The sequence below is a fragment of the Mus caroli genome, chromosome 3 (genome assembly GCF_900094665.2).
Source record: "Mus caroli chromosome 3, CAROLI_EIJ_v1.1, whole genome shotgun sequence".
Classification (NCBI taxonomy): Eukaryota; Metazoa; Chordata; class Mammalia; order Rodentia; family Muridae; genus Mus; species Mus caroli.
The window spans coordinates 79,044,289-79,064,255 of NC_034572.1; the positions used below are offsets into that span (position 1 = coordinate 79,044,289).

Below are 19,967 nucleotides of genomic sequence, written 5' to 3' on the forward strand. Positions count from 1 at the left end.
GTGACTTCTTTTGTGATTGGGTTACCTCACTCAGGATGATATCTTCTAGTTCCATCTATTTGCCTAGGAATTTCATAAATCCATTGTTTTTAATAGCTGAGTAGTACTCCATTGTGTAAATGTACCACATTTTCTGTATCCATTCTTCTGTTGAGGGACATCTGGGTTCTTTCTAGCTTCTGGCTATTAAATAAGGCTGCTATGAACATAGTGGAGCATGTGTCCTTCTTACCGGTTGGGACATCTTCTGGATATATGCCCAGGAGAGGTATTGCTGGATCCTCCATCAGTACTATGTCCAATTTTCTGAGGAATCACCAGACTGATTTCCAGAGTGGTTGTACAAGCTTGCAATCCCACCAGCAATGGAGGAGTGTTCCTCTTTCTCCACATCCTCGCCAGCATCTGCTGTCACCTGAGTTTTTGATCTTTAAGCTCAGAGTCTTATACATCCTAGGTGAGCACTCTATCACTGAACTATAGACCCTAGACAGAATTTTAATTCATATTAAGTTTTATCAGTGACAAGTCCAGAAATCTTTACAAAATCTTTTTTCCCAATTAGTTAATAATTAGTTATTAATTTTTTGAGACAAGGTCTTTGGTAGTCCAAGCTGACCTTGAATTCACTAATTAGTGATGGATCATCTTGAATTAATTAATTCTTTCTTATTTTCTTACTCTCTTTCTTTATAGATAGGGTCTCACTAGTTTGTTAAGTAGATCAGGCTGGCCTTGAACTTAGAGAACTGCTCACCTCTGTCCTCTGGAATGCTGGCAAAGGGGTGTATCACCATACCACCATGCCTGGACTTCTTGTTTAATTAGCTCACTTTTATTTTATGTGTATGCGTGTTTTGTCTGAATGTATGTAAGTATGTCATGTGTGTGTCTGGCATCCTTTGAGGCGAGACGAGGGTACCCAGTTACTTGGAATTGGAATTAAGGATGGTTGTACGTTAGCTGTCACGTGAACGTAGGGATCCAAACCGAGACTCTGTGTTAACTTCAGAGCTACCTTTCCAGTCCTGACCTTGAACTCTTGATCTTCCTGTTTCTTCTCAAGCACTGGGATTAGTGTCATCTGGCCTAAAGAGCTTAGCAAAGCTTTTACCTCTCAAGTTTATAAAAGACTTTACTATCATTTCATGCAGCTGGTAGTAGCTTAAGTTACTCTATATTTGTTATTTTGAAAATATTTCATTTTCTGTATTCTAAGTCTTAAGTCACTTTCTGCTACCTAGGTTTGAACATTTCTTCAGAGACTTTATTTTTTTGAGATTTATAAAAAGTTGACTAAGGGCTAGAGAGATGACTTGGAGGTCACTGACTGCTCTTCGGAGGTCCTGAGTTCAATTCCCAGCAACCACATGGTGGCTCACTACATCTGTAATGGGATCTGGTGCCCTCTTCTGGTGTGTCTGAAGACAGCGACAGTGTACTCATATACAGTAAATAACTAAATCTTTAAAAAAAAAGTTGACTCTTTTGTTGTTGGTGGGTATGGATGATGCGAATGGGTAGTCATTGCTAATTTGAAGTTTAGGAGCAAGTGATAGTGGTAATGGATATAGAATAAGGCCTTGATATATGTTTTCATTTGTTTCCCCGAAGCTGGTAGGAGGCCAGTTTGATTTGGAGATGAACTTCATTATCCAGGAAGGTGAGAGCATCACGTGCATGGTGGAGCTACTGGAAAAGTGTGATGTCACTTGCCAAGCAGAAGTCTGGAGCATGTTTACAGCCATTCTGAAGAAGAGCATACGAAATCTTCAAGTCTGCACAGAAGTAGGCCTCGTGGAAAAAGTACTTGGGAAAATTGAGAAAGTTGACAGTATGATTGCAGGTATAACTTTTTCTGTAGAAATATATATAAGGAAACAGTTTGATTCTTAAATATTGTATCTTTAAAATTTGTTTTAGCAATTTTTAAAAAAAAATCCATGATTATATAGCACATTATCTGTTTAAAATATTACTCATTATTTTAAGTGTGTGTGTGTGTGTAGGAATGTATGGGTGTGTAATGACTATAGAGGGCAGAGGTCTCAGATATTCTTGGAGCTGGAGTTAACTCGGGTTCTCTGGAAGAGCTGTGTGTGCTCACAACCACTGAACCATCTTCTCAGCCCCATGGCATGTATCTACACCTCTTGTATCCAGACTTGCAAATGAGTCATGTATTTTAATTCTTTATCTCTAGAAATATTAATAGCTCACATATTTCATTTTGTTTGTTTTTTCTCAGATCTTCTCGTTGACATGTTGGGAGTGCTGGCCAGCTATAATTTGACAGTTAGAGAACTAAAGCTTTTCTTCAGTAAACTTCAAGGAGATAAAGGACAATGGGTAAAGAGAACAAGTGAAAATGAAACACCCTAAGCCCTAAACACGCTAGTATTTGGAAGTTCCCCTCCCAGGCACAGTCGTAGCTTGTAAAGTGACTGATATTATTCTACATGTGCTACATGTCAAATTGAGGAGAAGCCATCAGTCAAAATAGCATTTTTGTGTGCATAGCTGCTTTTATTTGGGTGTCCTAGGTAGATGACTACTTTGATTCTTGATAAATTTGGTGTTTTAAAGCTATATATCTATTATTTATTGGAGTTGAAAATGTGTTACATAGCATCCAATTTCCTTCTGTTCTGAGTGGTAATGGCCCTTCAATTCGCACAGTGTATTCAAGGAGCAGGGTCTTTGCAGGTTAGAGCCATCCTCCTTAGATGTGATTAATTTGATGGGCTTTTGTAATTAGTTGTGGGGAACTTGCTTTGAATCCCAGGTACCTTATCAAAAGCAATTTTACTAATTTTTTTAGGGGAATACTAGTAAATGTTTGCTCCATTTTTGTTTCTAGCCATTATGACTTTTAAAGATCATTATCTTTAGTTCAGCCAGCTGCCTTATAATTTTTAGGTGTATTAAATTTAATCTGTATTTTTGCTCTACAATTTGTCATGTTAAAATTTATACCTTTTAGCTTATATGTTGCAAACTCCAGCTCTTTGGTGCTTTTCAAATGTTTTATATTGATGGTAACTGAACTTAATTATGGTCCTGTGTAGAAAACCGTGTGTTTACAATATTAGTTTTTCCTTTTGTGGTTTTGTAATTTTCATCAAATTTTGAAAGCAATTTGTCTTTATTTCTAAGAATAGTACTTCCTTTATTCTTCATTTTGCCCTGATCTAGGGCATCAAGTTTTAGGTAACTTTAAGTTTTATTATATTAAACATTTCTTTAAGAAGATTTTTTCCCTCATTGTCTGTACTTGGGGTTGTGTAACTGAGAGCCTTGCGCAGGCGCCTGTTCACTGAGGTGCACTGGTCGCACCTAAGTTAGATCTCTTGATACTGTCCTGTAGATCACTGAGATCTTCTGCTTTTGTTTTTCTTTTCTTCATTTTTCTTTTCTTTTTGGTCTTATTTTTGAGCTTTGTTTTATATAGATATTATTGTTTTAGTACGAACTAAATTTTTCTTTCTTTTGTTTTTGTTTTTCTTTTTCTCTTTGGTGTTCTGTGTATGTTTATGTGTGTGCACCTGCTTGTGGAGTCCAGAGGACAGCAGAGGTGGTGTTCCTCAGCTGCTGTCTAATTGCTACTTTATTGAGATCTTTTACTTTACTGGCACATGCCAGGTAGGCTAGGTAGGCTGACCAGTGAGCCCTGAGGATCTGTTTATCTCCACTTTTTCATTGCTGGGATTATGAGCATGGACTATCACGCCTTTTTCTCGTTCACTCTTCTTTCCCTCCTCTCCCCTCCTCTGCCCTTCCCTTTCCTTTCCACCCTTTCTTTTTAAGACAGGGTCCCATTGTAGCTGGCCTGAAACTTACTGTGTAGCCAGGCTAGTCTCACAGTTATCTAACGCACAGTTAGCTGCCTGGTGTGTGCCACCATGCCTGGCTATGCACATTGCCTTTAAAATGTGGGTTCTGGGGACGGAACCCAGGTCTTCATGCTTGTGCGCCAAACGCTTTACTCACTAAGCTGTCTCTCCAGCTTCCCTCCACCTCAGAATTCTTTTATGTTCCTACTTTCCTTTCAGTTTGTGACAGTGTTACTAATACAGTGCTGAAAATGATAATAGTAGCAGCAAGTGTTCTTATCTGTGTGGCTCTGTAATTAGACTAATTTCTTGAGCAGTATTTTATTCATTGGTGTTTCTTCCTGGCTATATAGGTTACCTTTTATGACATAGTTAGTTAAGGTAAATTATATGTTGCTGTCATTTTTTTGTTAAGATTATTAGGCTGTTTGTAGAGCCATGTATGAATTTCTTCAGGATAACCTTTGTTTTTTAAGACTAGTTTTAAATCTTCCCATTTTGATTTAGAATGGCTTATCACACTAGGGCTGGTTCTCCTTATTAGTGAAGCCTGGCTCCTTCAAGGTCCCTGCCTGATCCGTGGAGCACAGGTGATTTCTATCTTTGTAGGTCAGTGTCTTGGCCCCACCTTGTTAGCTGTGATGCTGTTACGGAGCCAGGCCTCTGGAGCTTTCCCTCTGCAGCGCCTTCATCTGAAGCACTGTCCTTTAGCCCTTGAGACCACCCATTTGAGTTTCATTCTTTGCGTCTCCATGATTCCTTCATATGCTGTTTGGGTGCCGCTCTGTGCAGTGATAAGTTGACTTTAGAAAGGTGTTTTAGTGTGTTTTCATTTCTGAATGGGCAGAGTCTTAATGTGCCTATTTTTCCAAGTCAGAAAATTATTTTTGTAGCATACATTTGTACAGTTTTATTCTTCTTTATGGTGCTGTTTGTAACTCTAGGTTTTTATTTAGGTCATATCAGGAAGAGGTAGTGTACTGTTTGATTTTTTCTATGTTTAAACAACTTATCCAGAATATATGATCAATACTTTATATAATAAAGTATTGTTATAAAAAGTAAAAACAAGGAAGGTTGTGGGCAGACAGAAGTTCTATGTATACAGAACAATTAATGGGGATATTTATGTAAAAATACTGACATGTTATCTTTTGTCTATAATATGGATAAAGTACAATGATGATGAGCAGAGTCGGGTCACTCTGGTTAATAAACCTGTGTGTTTGGTTGGACTGAGCATCATGGGGTCAAAGTGGACAGAAGTCTAGTGCTACCCAGTCACATAAGATATACTTGCATCCAGTGAATTAGTAATACTTTCCTAAGTGCCTGACATAGCTCCAAAAAGAAATGTACATGAAGATGCTTGGCTGAACATTGTTTTTAAAAAATATGTTAACTCTTTGAAAACCTTGTAGATGTATACAAGGTGTTTTGATTTTATTTATCCCTACTACATACATTTATTTATCCCTCCAACTCACCTTAGAACCCTGTTTTTGATAGCAGTGAATTGTCAGCATGCATGATCATTGTGAAGATAGTGGCTAGGTAAAATATACAACATGCTCAGATTACTTTAAACATACTTTTTATTCTTTAACAATTCCATATATATACAATCTATTTTGATCATATTTATCTCCCATTACCCTCTATTATCTAGAATTAAATATTGTATAGCAATTAAAAACCAGTGCACAGAACTGAAAAGGGGAGGTTGCTGAAAAGTTCCACCTAACTAAGAAGGTATTTGCAGTTCATAACAGTGTTTTCCAATGGAGTGTCACTGGGTCTATCCTCCACCTTCCAAGGCAGGCACCATACTAAAGAGTAGTTGGCTACCTCAAAGTGAGCTCTTCTTTTTTTTGGTGCATGTCTATTTTTGTTTTGTTTTTGCCATTTTTGCATTGCTGTTTTTTTCATTGTCATTTGTTTTGATTTTCATTTTTTCTTTAGAATTTTGTTATTGAGAGGGGGAATGAGAACACATGAAGCCAGGTTGTTATCGGGGTGGGAAGGATCAGTGAAAAGTTGTTGGAGAAAAGTCAAGGTCAAGATACATTGTATTGAAAAAGCACTATACAGAAAAGATAAATAAATGCAAAAACATATGAAGAGAGTAATCAATCAGCCAAATGGTATATGTAATATAAAGTCATTTAAGTGTTGTGAAAAATTCACTTTTCTCTTTACATTTGTGTGTGTGTGAGTGCGTGAGAGCGTGTGCGTGTGTATGCACACGTATACCATTATGGTGTTTGATAGTCAGAGGACAACCTGTAAGGGTTGGTTCTCTCCTTCTACTATGTGAGTCCTGAGGATTGAACCCTGGTTGTCCGTCTTGGCGGCAGGCACCTTTAATCTGCGGAGCCACTTTACAGGTCCACAGAAACATTTTGACAGACTGTATAACACCAATATTAGACATGTTAACATAAGTGCTTATGGCTTAGAAGATAAAGGTAAAAATTAAACTACCAATTCTTTATAGAATTGATAGTTTATACATGCCAGATACTTCTACCTTTGACTTTGATAGTAGTGGGGTGAAAAATCTCTGAATCTAAGTCTATACACAAATCAATAACTTTTACATCTGGGGTGTGTGCACTGACGTTCATGGTTATTTGTAATATGAAATATGACAATTTTTAAAAGGTTTCCCAGTTTAGCATCCTACAACAGTGGCTGTTGATTCACTGACAGGAAAGGAATTTGCAGGAATGGTTTTTCTAGATAGAAATGCTGTCATATTCCAAATGTATTTGCTATTTCCATTATTTTTTATTACTTTATTTTTCTTTGAAATATATTTAAAAGTGAATGTGATTACTTGTTATTAAGTTTATTTTTATAATTGAGTGGTATGGTTGCTTAAAAATTATTTTTAGATTGAAGTTTTTCATTTACTGCTAAGAGGTTACTGAACTCTAACATAGTAATAATAACTTAGACTAGTAAACAAAATAAGATGGGAGCAAGCCAGTGGTGTCACCTGTGGGTTGACCCGGCTTCCAGCTTGTAATAAAGAAGAATGGATGTCCTATAGTTTTACTGTATTTCCTTATAGACTGATTACGATGGTAATGTGTATTTGATTGCCCCTGGCTGTCCTTATAAATATTAATGAGATTTTCATTTTAGTTCTTGATTGTTTCATGTACTAGATATTTTTGTGGGTCAAAGAAACATTAAAACAGATATAATATAATATACCCTTTATATATGCTGTGCATTGAGGCATATGCTAGGGAATGAAATATGCTAGGGAAATTTAATCAGTTCTCTGAGTTCAGGGAGGACTGCCCCAAGGAAGTCGACGTTAAGATGAGCTCTGAAGGGTATGAAGGATTTCCTTGGTTTGCGGGAGAGTGAGGTAGGCTTAGTGAGCACCTTTTAAACAAAAGGAATAGCTTGTGCTTAGGCAGTGTTGTGGAAAGAATTCTGTGAGAAGGCAGAGTGGATAGAATGAAGTTGGAGATACAGATCTGATCTGGTAGGCCATTTTAAAGGTGGTCTCTATTAGAGACAAGGGAGTGAGGGCATACTATAACTATGGCTAAAATGATGGTCTTTAGAGTTAGACTGAGTTCTGATCCTGACCCCATCAGTTACTGTATCACCTGAAACGCACCCCTCTGCCTTAGAGTCCGCCTCTGTAAAATTAGGAAGATAACAGAACCACCTCGTAGGTTTGTTGTGAAGTTAAAATATTATGACTTTTAGATAGTACATTGGAATATAAGTAAGAATTATTTAGTCTTCGTTAAATTAAGATGTATTAAAGGAGTGGGTGGCAGTTTGAGGTAGTTTGTGACTTACAAAGTTCAATTTTGAAGTGTTTGAGGTGAGAATTGTTCATATTTACTGAACAACAAATGTATTGTATAGCACTACCAAAACTTACAGAATTCATTATATCATTAAGATATTTGAAAATGGCATTGTTTGTTCTTACACGTACCTTTTAGTTCATAGTATTATTCAGTTATTTTGTATACATTAAAGCATGACTGTTATCAAATGTTTTGTCTCATAGAGAACAGAGTGATTAATAACATGTTGTTTTGTAGCCTCCACACGCTGGGAAGCTGTTGTCTGTGTTAAAGCACATGCCTCAGAAGTACGGTCCTGATGCCTTTTTCAACTTTCCAGGAAAGAGCGCTGCAGTAAGTACAAGCGCAGGGGGCGCGCTCCGTCTCTCTGTCAGGCAGAGGCTTTTCTGCGTGAGCTTGCTCAGTCCTTAGAACAGCTTTCCCCTAGCTGTTTGCGAGATGGAGAAATTGATGCTTAAAACATTTGGGGAAGCTGCCTGCTCAAAGCTTGGTTCAGTAAAGGAATTACAGTCTTCCATAGATATATACTTGTAGTAGTCTGAATTTTTTCTTTGTAACTTTAAGTAGTTGCCAGTATGGAACACTTTGACTTTCTGTCTTTTTGAATATTTTGCTCTTTTCTTTCTTTTTTTTTTTTAACATCTGGTATGTAGAAAGAATGACTCTTTGAAACTTAGCAGACATATTATCCTGCTTTGCAAGAAATTCTTATAAAAATACAGTTTTGTTTTGTTTGTTTGTTTTTGAGATAAGGTCTTTCTCTACAGTTCCAGGCTAAGATCACACTCTCAGTAGCTCAGGCTATCCTTGAACTAGAGCTCTTACTGCCTGAGTCTCTTGAATGCTGGGATTCCAGGTGTGTGCCACCACAGCTGGATATACTCGGCAAGCACACTATTACTGAGCTACAACCTTAGCCCTTTTATCTATTCTGTTCTTAATATTTTATAAATAAGATCATTATATATGGTAGTGATATTTGTAATATCAATTAATTATTAATCAGTCAGTCTATACTAAATTATTTTTCGAAGATCTTTAATCTTTTCTTTTCCTGAACTAGTCTTCCGTTTATTACTTTGCTAACCATATAGTCTTGCCTGCTTGTTTGGTTCTATGTAGTTAGGCATTATCTGCTAAAAGATAATATACTTTGGAAGAACACTTGGAGTGTCTTGGTTTATGCATATAATTTCAAAATCTTGGAGATGGCAGTAGGAAGGTTAGTAGGTCAAGGTCACCTTCAGCTATAGGGAATTTGAGGCTAGTATGTTCCCTGAGGCCCTGTCTCATTAAATAAAATGAAACAAGACAACACCAAATACTTTAGTGATATTTTCTTATTTTGTTTTGCTTTTGTCTGGCCGTGTTGCCCAAGCTAGCATCTCACTAAGAGTTCTATGTCCTTGGCATCATAAGCGTCCGAATCTGTAGGAGTGTTTCGTACCACTCAGCTGATTGGTGAAATTCAAACAGTGAAAGCACAGCATCTATGACTTCCTTTTAAAACCTTCATGGCTCTTTTCCTTTGTGAGTTTTCCTTAGGCATCTAGGTTTGAAGGTTTCAGGTCACTTTAGTCTCCTGCCATCGAGGTTATTATTCACCTCTGACCTGCAGAAGTGTTCTCAGAAGAGGGACTGGTTTTTAGCGCATGATATTAAGATTTATCCTTTGCAGTTTTCTGAGGTTGACATCTGTCCATTCTGCTACTTGCATTTATCTTGAAAATAGGACAAGTTCATCTCGATAGCTTTTGAAGTTTTAAGGGATAAGTTAAAATAGCTTCAGCAACTCATCTTTTCTTCAAAGATAGCTTTAAAAGGGAGATGTACGTTAACAGGCAAATTATCATTAATAAAGCTCTCATGTCTATTCTCATTTTAGGTAAAAGAAACCTTACCATACATTGAGAATTGAGTAGGTTTAGTTCAGTACAACTTCATATAAAATCAGGTGCTTTTAGTTCTGCAAGTTTTATTACATAAGTATGTCTGTCTTCGTCAGGGTTTCTATTCCTGAACAAACATCAGGACCAAGAAGCAGTTTGGGAAGGAAAGGGTTTATTCAGCTTACACTTCCACACTGCTGTTCATCACCAAAGGAAGTCAGGACTGGAACTCAAACAGATCAGGAATCTGGAGCTGATGCAGAGGCCGTGGAGGGATGTTCTTTACTGGCTTGCTCAGCCTGCTCTCTTATAGAGATGGTCCCACCCACAAGAGGCCTTTCCCCCTTGATCACCAATTGAGAAAATGCCTTACAGTTGGATCTCATGGAGGCACTTCCCCAACTGAAGCTCCTTTCTCTGTGATAACTCCAGCTTGTGTCAAGTTGACACAAAACTAGCCAGTACAATGCCTCTGTTATTCTCATGCTTTGGCATATTTAATACATATGAAAGAATATGTGTATATATCATGTGTACACAATGCTTATAAAATCGATATTAATAACAAATTTGAAGTATATAGTGTGAATCTTTTAAGAAATTGAGACTGTATTCAGATATCTTATAGTATACAATTTATAGCATACACTTACAGTATACAATTTAAAGTATTAAGTTGTGAAAGTACCACAATCCATTTTAGAACATCTTCATTAATCCCTACACTTGGCACCAATTTACTTTCTGTTTCTCTGACTTTGTCAGTTCTGGACCGTGGATATACATAATTACCATAAAACATGTGCTTTATGGGGTTGATTTTTTTTTCTTAGTGTAATATTCTCATGATTCATTATATCATGGCTTGTATCTGCAGTCTATTATTTCTTCTTATGGATTTTTACAGTTTGTTGTATGTGCCTTTCACATTTAATTGCTCATTATTTAATGGATATTTTGAATTTGTAACTCTTGGATTCTTGAAGACAAATATAACTCAGGGCTTTTGTGTACAGTTGATTATATGGGTATAAGTTTTTATTTCTACTGAATATAACCCTAGAATTGGGATTTCTGGGTTTTGTGATCTCTGATTACACTTTGAGGAACTGGTCTCCTTAACAGTGTTCGGAGTTCCAGTTTCTCCCCTTGATGATGCTAATTAATGCTATACAGGGGATTCTTCCGTGTGATGTGTGTGTGTGTGTGTGTGTGTAGAATATGGGCTTTGCATATTCTAATGGAGTGCTGCTCTACTGAACTAGACCTCCATCCCTGTCATTGTGATTTTGGTTTATAAGTTCCTGATGACTTAGCAATATTGAGCATCTTTCCATGTTTTTATTGGCTAGTAGTATATCTGCTTTCGAGACATATATATTTTGATTTTGGCCACATATATGTAATTTTATTTTAATTTTTTTGAGACAAAGTTTTACTATGTAGCTCTTGCTGGTTTGGAACTTGCCATGTAGACCAGCCCAGACTCGAACACATAAAGATCTGCCTGCTCTGCCTTCCCAGGGATGCAGTTATATGCATCACCATGACCAGTTCACAAAAATAACACACACTAAGCCCTTTTTATAACCTCGTTCCATCTAGCTCTATCTTTTTTTTTTGGGTCAAATTTCATGTTTAATTGCAGTACTATTTCTTTAAATTAGACTCATTCTGGCTGTTTCTGTAGTAAAAAAGTGAAGTACACATGAGTTTGGTCTCGGAAACTACACTGAATGTTTCATTTAATTAATTAATATTTACTAATTTTTATTTGGGAAGATTTATAGTTACTAAAAGTTTTTTCCGAATACAGTCTGCTTTGTGATGTTTTTATAACTTAAAGTAATACGACACAGCGGAGACCCATACCATGGAAAGTCTCATTTTTATGAGTTCCATAATAAAAATTTTCAAGCATGTTAATAACTCTACTTCTTTCCTTTAGGCTATTGCATTACCTCCTATAGCCAGATGGCCTTACCAGAATGGTTTTACATTTCACACCTGGCTTAGAATGGATCCTGTAAATAATATTAATGTTGACAAGGATAAACCATATTTGTATTGGTATGTATTTCTAGAATTGATTAGTGTTAACACCTTATTTTAAAATGAGACTATTTTGAGGTAAAATAATAACTTACTCTTCATAGTTTCAGAACCAGTAAAGGTCTTGGCTATTCTGCTCATTTTGTTGGAGGCTGTTTGATTATAACCTCAATAAAGTCAAAAGGAAAAGGCTTCCAACATTGTGTGAAATTTGATTTCAAGCCACAAAAGGTATGTGCTCTTCCCAAGTCGGCTCCTTTAAGAAGCTACACAGCTTGCTGAGTACTGGGTTAACCATGTGTGGTTTTGCAGCTGTTTATGCTTTTTCAAAGTTTGTTTAAGTTACTTGGTAGCTGTTAACTGCTATGGTTTGGGTCATAAAATGACTGAACATTTAGTTGTAGGTTTTTAAAAATAGTATGTATGTATGTATGTATGTATTTGAGTGCTCAAGCTGCATGTATACCTGGATGCCAGAAGAGAAGTGGGCATCAGATTCCCCAGGTAGATGGTGAGGCACCACATGGTTTCTGGAAACCGAACTCAGTACCTCTGGAAGAGCAGACAATGCTCTTAACCACTGAGCCATTTCTCCAGTGTGGTTATTCATAGGTTTTAGGAGAAATTAAGGAGAAAAGAAAACGATACTTACTTTATACTGTCTTCTTTTATACAAGTTAGAGTTAGAAAAGTCAATAACATGTCAAAGGTGCATTTAAGTAACTATGGAGAAATGTTCAAAATTTAAAGAAAATAAGTGTACTAGTTATTTGTGGTGATATATTTGAAAATTTTCATAATATTACACTGGAAAATTATCTAGTGATTAAGATTATTATTCTATGATTTCCCCAGATAAATACTGTTCTAGAAATTGAGTACTCATCAAAGTACTCAAATTTTATTTGTAAGTTTAATTAAAATCTTCCCCATTTTAGTTATTATCAATGTGGTTGTATTACTAAGAGCATCATTATTTTTGCTTCCTCAGTGGTACATGGTAACTATAGTACACATTTATAACCGGTGGAAGAACAGTGAGCTTCGATGTTACGTGAATGGGGAACTTGCTTCCTATGGAGAGATAACGTGGTTTGTCAACACCAGTGATGTAAGTGCTTTCAAAAATGTTGCCATGTGTCTTAGGATTTCTATGGCTGTGATAAGCGCCATGGCAGCAGCCTGGGAAGGAAAGGCTTTACTGTTCATCATCAAAGGAAGGAAGTCAGGGCAGGAGCTGTGCAGAGACCACGGAGGGGTGCTGCTTACTAGCTTGAGCCTCTCGTCTTGTTCAGCCTGTTTTCCTATCAAACCCAGGATCATCTGTCCAGAGATGGTACTGTCCACAGTGGACGGGACAGCATCCTACAGGCGAGTCTGAGGAGGATATTTTCTCATCTGAGATTCTGTCTTTCAGATGTCTCTAGCCTGTCTTAAGCTGACAAAACAATAATCAATACACTATGAAAAACTATTATTTTAAAGGGATGAAATTTATAAACAAGAATTTTTAAAAATCTGAGTATATATTTTGGACACCACAATGTATTTTTATAGGCATAATTTGGCTACTGTCTTATTATTTTTAGATAAAACTTGTTGACTTATCAGATAAGGTATTATTAAGATTGTATCATAAAATCATTCTGTGTTTAGATAAAGATGATTATTTTATAAAGAAATTAACTGATATATGCCTATGCGCTTTGCATATGCTTCATCTCTGCTGTTGGTACTATTACTTTTACTATGTTTTCAGAACTCAGAGGTTAGAATGGAAATAGGAATGATCTTATTTCTCTCCTCCTTACATTCTTCTTATAGAAAGCTTATGAGAAAACACTAAGAAAAATGGCTTCAAACTAAGCACTCATCTGCCATTCACCTTTCATACCATTTTTATACCTCTATCCATGTTGATAATGTAAGCTTTCAGAGCTCATGGTGTCACATCAAACACCTCTGAAGCTCAGCTCTGTCACTCACTAACTATACGATCTACTCACTTTACACTTGGAAATAGGTGTGAAACACCGAGCCCCAGAACATCGGGTTGATGGTAAGAAGGATAAACTTCCTTAGTCTCGCAGCAGTCGCTGCGAATGAGGCACACCAGCCTTTCCTATACAACGGGTGCAGTGAGACAGGCCTCACTGTCCCAAACGCTTCAGACAAAGCTTGCCCTTCAACTGAGATGTTTAACTTTGTAACTTAGTATCATATCAACTTGTCTGATTCTCTTTTTATTCTCTGTTAACAAGTTGTATTTATTATAACTTAGAGAACTTGTGTTCATCCATTTTCAAGATGCCATTCCCCAGCTTCCACTCCAGGTGTGAAGGAATAAGTGCTAAATGATTTTTTTATTCTATTCATGTATAGTTCAGAAAGAAACATATGTATATTTGTTTTTTTACTTATTATATTATATTATAATGTGGATAAAAGTCTATCTTCAAATGGAAGATTTTTAATTCATGGTATTTCATTTTATATATGGGCTGTCACTCCCAGAGTATATATGTATTTTTTAAAGTAAAACCCGCGTTCTCTTACAGACCTTTGACAAATGCTTCCTGGGATCGTCAGAGACAGCAGATGCGAATCGGGTGTTCTGTGGTCAGATGACTGCGGTTTACCTTTTCAGTGATGCTCTTAATGCAGCTCAGATTTTTGCCATTTATCAGTTGGGCCTGGGGTACAAGGTACTTAACTTACTGTCTACTGTTTGATGGTTGAATGCCTTTTGGGTTTGATTTGAGGGTGGGTCATACACGGGGAGTTATACCCTGAGTGGTTATAATGTACACCAGGGCACTGGGAGCACGACAGGGAAGTCACAGGGGTCAAAGGGCACTTCACTTTTGAAGAAATGCAGCATACTTGACGTGTGTGAGGTACTGTGAAAAGTGCTTACTTAAGTTTCAATTTTATTTTAAGCTTTAATTCATCCAATGAAGGCAAATCTGTTTTTAAGGCAACATAAAATTGTGCATAATCATGGGGTGCCACCCAGTATTAAAACACATACTTTATATTATGTTCAGATCAGGATAAGTATATCTGTCTTCTCAAATATTTATCATTCTTAAGGATAAAATGGTCCTACCTTTTCCTTGCGCGTTTGAAATATATTGTTCTTATTTATAGTTCTCCTGCTGGCCAACCATGTACCACAGCTTCTTTCTTTCATTTGTAGTATACATTGACCATTCTTTCTCCACCACCACCTGTCTCTGGTAACCATCATTCAACTTGCAACTTGTAAGAGATGGACAGACTTAGACTTAAGTATGAAGAGGATCAAGAAGCATTTGTCTGCCTGTGTCTCGGGCTATATATGTTCTTAATATATGTTCTCCATTTTTATCCACATTGTCAAACTGACTGAGTTTAATTTATTTTAATGGCCAAATAATATTTCATTCTATAGATGTACCATCTATTTTTTTTTCCTCCCTGCCTCTCCCTCTGAGACACAGCCATGGCTGTCCTGGAACCAGACTGACTGAATTCACAGAGATCCTCCTACCTCTGGCTTAGTAGTGCTAGGATGAAAGGCAAGTGTGACTACACTCAGCCCGTTTCTAATCTCTGAATGAGCACTTTTTGTACTCATGGCAATTGTGAGTGCTGGTGTGATAGTCATGGAAGTGCAAGTGTCTCTTTGATATTGCTAATTCATTTTGTTTGGATATTTACTCAGGGGTAGGATTGTTCTCATTAGAGGAACATTTATGGCCTTCCCCACATCCCCCAGTTCTTTTGAGATAGGGTTCCGAGTATTCCCAAGCCATCCTTGAACTTGGTACATAGTTGATGCTGGCCTTGAATTCCTGACCACCCTGTCTCCACCTCTCAAGGGCAGGGATTATAGCTATATACGTCAGTATGGCTGGCCTCCCTGTGGTTGTAATTCTCTTACTGGTCTGAGATACTGAAGATCTCTCTGCTGCTTATTGGCCATTTATTTGTGTTTCCACACCAATTTCTTTTGTGTGGTTTATTTTCTTACTAGGTTTCAAGAGTTCCATAAATACTGTGGACATAATTTTTTCTCAGATGTATGATTTATAAATTTCTCTTCTGTACCTTGGTTTTTATTTTCAATATGGGTTTTGTTTTTTTTTTGTTGTAGTTGTTTTGTTTTGTTTTTCGAGACAGGATTTCTCTGTAGCCCTGGCTGTCCTGGAACTCACTTTGTAGACCAGGTTGGCCTGGAACTCAGAAATCCGCCTGCCTCTGCCTCCCGAGTGCTGGGATTAAAGGTGTGCACCATCACCGCCTGGCTTTAATATGGGTTTTGAAGAACAGAAATTTTATTTACTTTTTTTTTTTTTTGAGACAGGTTTTCTCTATGTAGTCTTTACTGTCCTGGAACCGACTCTGTGGACTAGAGATTTGTCTGTCTCTGCTTCCTGAGTGTGGGATAAAAGGCGTGTGCCACCATACCTGCCTCAGCAATTTGATTTTCTATTAAGTATAACTTCAAATTTTTTTTTTTTTCTTTTTTTTTTTTTTTTTGGTGTGTGTGTGTCCTTAAAAGTGTTTGACTACAATATTACAAAGATTTTCTTGTTTTCTTTTCTTAGTTTTATTGTTTCAATATTTCTCTGTTGGCTTGTGGTTCATTTTGAATTAATTTGTCTTTTTTTTTAAAGATTTTATTTATTTTATTTGTATGAGTAAACTGTAGCTCTCTTCAGACACACTAGAAAAGGGCATCAGATCCTATTACAGATGGTTGTGAGCCACCATGTGGTTGTCAGGATTTGAACTCAGGACCTCTGGAAGAGCAGGCAGTGCTCTTAACTGCTGAGCCATCCCTCTAGGCAGGCCTGTCTTTTTTGTTGTTGTTTTAATGAAGTAAGCTAATGGTTACTTTTCCCTCCCATAAGTCTGATTATATTTTTCTCTAATATTCATTGAAGCTTAACCCTCAAGGAAGTGATGTGAAGTGGTGCCTTGGAAGTAGTTAGGCCTTGAAGGCTTTCTCATGATTGTGATGCTCTGCACACATCTATGGTGGGACCAACTATGATTAGCAAGCAGAACCATGGAAAGTAAATTTAAGTTACTAATAAATTACCTATCAGGTATATTTTTTAAATAGCTAGGATGAATGTTGACAATCAGTGTCCTCTAGTGTTCTTTTTTTTTTTTTCTCCCACAAATAGTGTTCTTTCTCTTTTGTATTATTTGCGCATTTTTTTTTAGGTTCTTCTGTATTCCTGACATAATTTTTCTTATTGCTAATAAATGACATGTTGTGCAATGCTTGGTGTAGAACCTTTCAATATGGTCTTGAATATTCCTTTTTTCTTGTTTTAGTACTGTTGTAGATTTTACTTCTAAATATTTTATATTAACATAAAAACATTGTAGAAGCAGTCTCTGCACACCTATCATCTATTTAAAATTTATGTGTATATGCAGTACACAGCTTTTCGAGAAATGTTTTGCAGTGTTGCCAAGACTACTCTAGAACTCTACGCTTGTACAATCCTGTCACCTCCTTAGTGCTGGGATACAGGCATGAACCATGCCTTGTAGCTCTACAATTATCAGCTCTATCATTTCCTTTCAGATTCACTTGCATATCTTTTAAGGACATTAAAAATGAGGCTTGTGTGTTTTCTATTTATTATGTGTTCACTATTTCTAGGACATGTAATTTTTTATGCATACTTATGTTTGCATGTTTATTAGTCCATTTTTCATTACTGTAGTGAAATTCCTCTGATAGGGTAACTAGAATAAAAAGAGCAGTTTGCTCATGTTCTAGGGGTGCAAGGCCTCTGGCTTGCTACTGGTGACGGCATACTTGCTTGCAGAATTTTAGCAGAGAATCCATGGCGAGAGCCGCGAGAGCCATGGAATACAGATGTGCTTCCTTTCCGGGGTTCTGTCCCTTCATAATGCTACCAGAATCACTGCTGGGTAACTCACGGTATTGACTTTCCCAAACCCCAGTTGAAATCACCTTTTCTGGACTTTACAGATCTTCACAGTGGGAAGATGGGGATGGGCTTCCAGCTTGTGTTGGCTTGTGGGGCGCATTCAGGTCATCTAAGCCTTGCACTGTCACTTCTGAGCTTTTCATTCATGGTTCTGGTTAATTCATGTTTTTCTTTCTCTTTTCTGCCCTGCTCCAAGTGGGGACTGAACCCAGGGCTTTTACATTTATATAGGGTTACTCCCTCGTCTGTCAGTTGAATTCTGCTTACCCACTCAGGAAAACTGTGTTGCTTTTACTTTGAGTTGTTATCAGTAATATTGATATGAATTCACAAATTTGTGGATGTATGCCATTATCTTTTGTTCTCAGGAACAGGGTTACGTATTTTAGAAATTTCCATGTTATTTTCCAAAATGATTGCACCATTTTATATTACCATAGTGGTCTATGGCATCTTTCTCCATGTCTTTTCCTATTTGTGTTATTATCAGGTGTTTTGGCCAGAGCTATCCTTGTGAGTATGACATAATCTCTCACTGGTTGTGTACGTGTGTGTGTGTACGTACGTACGTACGTGTGTGTGTGTGTGTGTGTGTATGCACACGTGTGTAAAGGCCATCTGCTGTCCTCACACCATTCTTTGCCTAAGCACTGTGACACTGGGTTTTTCACCTTGCCCTGAACTTGGAGCCAGCAGTCCCTTGTCTTTGCTCCCCATAGTGCTTGTGTGGCATGTACAAGTGTGACCATGCTTATCTTGCTGCTGGGGATCCAAACCGAGGTTCTCAGGCTTGCTCAGCAAGCACTAATACCCACAGAGCCGTCTGTGTGCTCACTAACTGTGTGCTCCCCATAACTCTGCACTCACTGTAACTGTGCTCACTGTAAGTCTATGCTCACTATAAGTCTATGTTTACTATAACTGTGCAGTCGCTATAAATGTGTGCTCACTATAACTGTACACTCAATGAAACTGTGCTCACTATAACTGTGCGCTCACTATAACTGTGTGCTCACTATAACTGTGCGCTATGTCTGTGCACTCACTATAACTGTACGCTCACTATAACTGTGTGCTCATTATAACTGTCACTCTATAACTGTGCGCTCAGTATAACTGTATGCTGACTATTGTTTTGATTTATATTGCTCTGATAATTTTTAATATAGAACATATTTATAAGCTATTTATATATTAGTATTGAAAAACTACTTCTTTGTAGTTATGTCATGTTTAATTGTTTTATGAGTTATTGTCGTTTTGAAACAGGATTTCTCTTTGTAGCCCTGACTGTCCTGGACTTTGCTGTATAGAACTCTCAGAGCTTTGCCTGCCTCTGCCTCCCAAGTGCTGGGATTAAAGGTGTGCACTACCATCACCCAGCTGTTTTATGATTTTTTTAATTAACTTTTGTTTTGTTTTTTGAGACAGGGTCCTCCTCAGTAGCTCAGCAGGGCCCTCATCCCACAGGGATGTAACTGCCTCTGCCTCCCAAGTGCTGGGATTAGAGGCATGTACCACCTTGCCCTTTATTAAAAATTTAAACTGTGCCAAAATACACATAAGTTAGTTACATTCACAGTGTTTGTGTAACTGATTTTACAGTTCTTCAAGTATGCTTTCATAAACTTCGACAGCTATTGTGTTACTGAGCTCTGTGATTCTATGAGCTGTTGTGTATGCAGTCTTTCTATCTTTTAAAAGTCTGATATATTTATTTATTTTATTATTTTATGTTTATTTATTGGTATTTTACTTGTATGCATATCTGTGTGAGGGTGTGGGAGTCCCTGGAACTGGAGTTACACAGTGCCACGAGTTACCGAGTGGGTATTGGGAACTGAACCCAGGGACTCTGTAAGTGCAGCCAGTGCTCTCTCATCGATTGAGCCATCTCTCCAGCCCTGTGTGTCCAGTCTTTAACTGATTAAAACATTGCTTTTAGATGTGTGACTGTAAAATCATCTTTGGCAGCATTGAAGGAGCATACAAATGGCCATACAATAATAATAGGAAACTGCAGTATGTACTTTGACTGTAGGTAGAAGAAACACTAACTCAGGTCAACAAAGAAACAGAGGATGTGGGCAACAATGTAGACCAGGTGAACTTAATGACAGAACCCCGTGTAGCACCCATGTGATACATGTTCTTCCTGAGAGTGCATGGAGTAGTCTTCAGGTCAGACCATCTGGTGGGCTACGAAACATGTTGGCAAATTTAAGGAGATTGAAGTCATTGGATATATTATTATGACGGATAGAAGGAAATTAGAAAACTTGGAAAGATCTATACCGTGGAAATTAAACAACACATTCCTTTTTTTTTTAATTTTTTTTTGATTTTTAACATTTTTATTACATATTTTCCTCAATTACATTTCCAATGCTA

The 19,967-nt window shown here is 37.3% G+C and overlaps 1 protein-coding gene across 3 annotated transcripts in view; it reads left to right on the plus strand.

Annotated features, from left to right (window-relative positions):
* Positions 1 to 19,967, plus strand: part of Lrba (LPS responsive beige-like anchor protein) — a 591,176-nt gene that overhangs the window by 59,790 nt on the left and 511,419 nt on the right. For all 3 annotated transcript variants that reach the window (XM_029475138.1, XM_021158804.2, XM_021158805.2), the window contains exons 3-9: positions 1,615 to 1,846; positions 2,249 to 2,349; positions 7,913 to 8,008; positions 11,513 to 11,634; positions 11,721 to 11,847; positions 12,608 to 12,727; positions 14,175 to 14,321. In XM_029475138.1, coding sequence (XP_029330998.1) covers positions 1,615 to 1,846; positions 2,249 to 2,349; positions 7,913 to 8,008; positions 11,513 to 11,634; positions 11,721 to 11,847; positions 12,608 to 12,727; positions 14,175 to 14,321 — 945 coding nt within the window. The remainder of the gene's footprint in view (positions 1 to 1,614; positions 1,847 to 2,248; positions 2,350 to 7,912; positions 8,009 to 11,512; positions 11,635 to 11,720; positions 11,848 to 12,607; positions 12,728 to 14,174; positions 14,322 to 19,967) is intronic.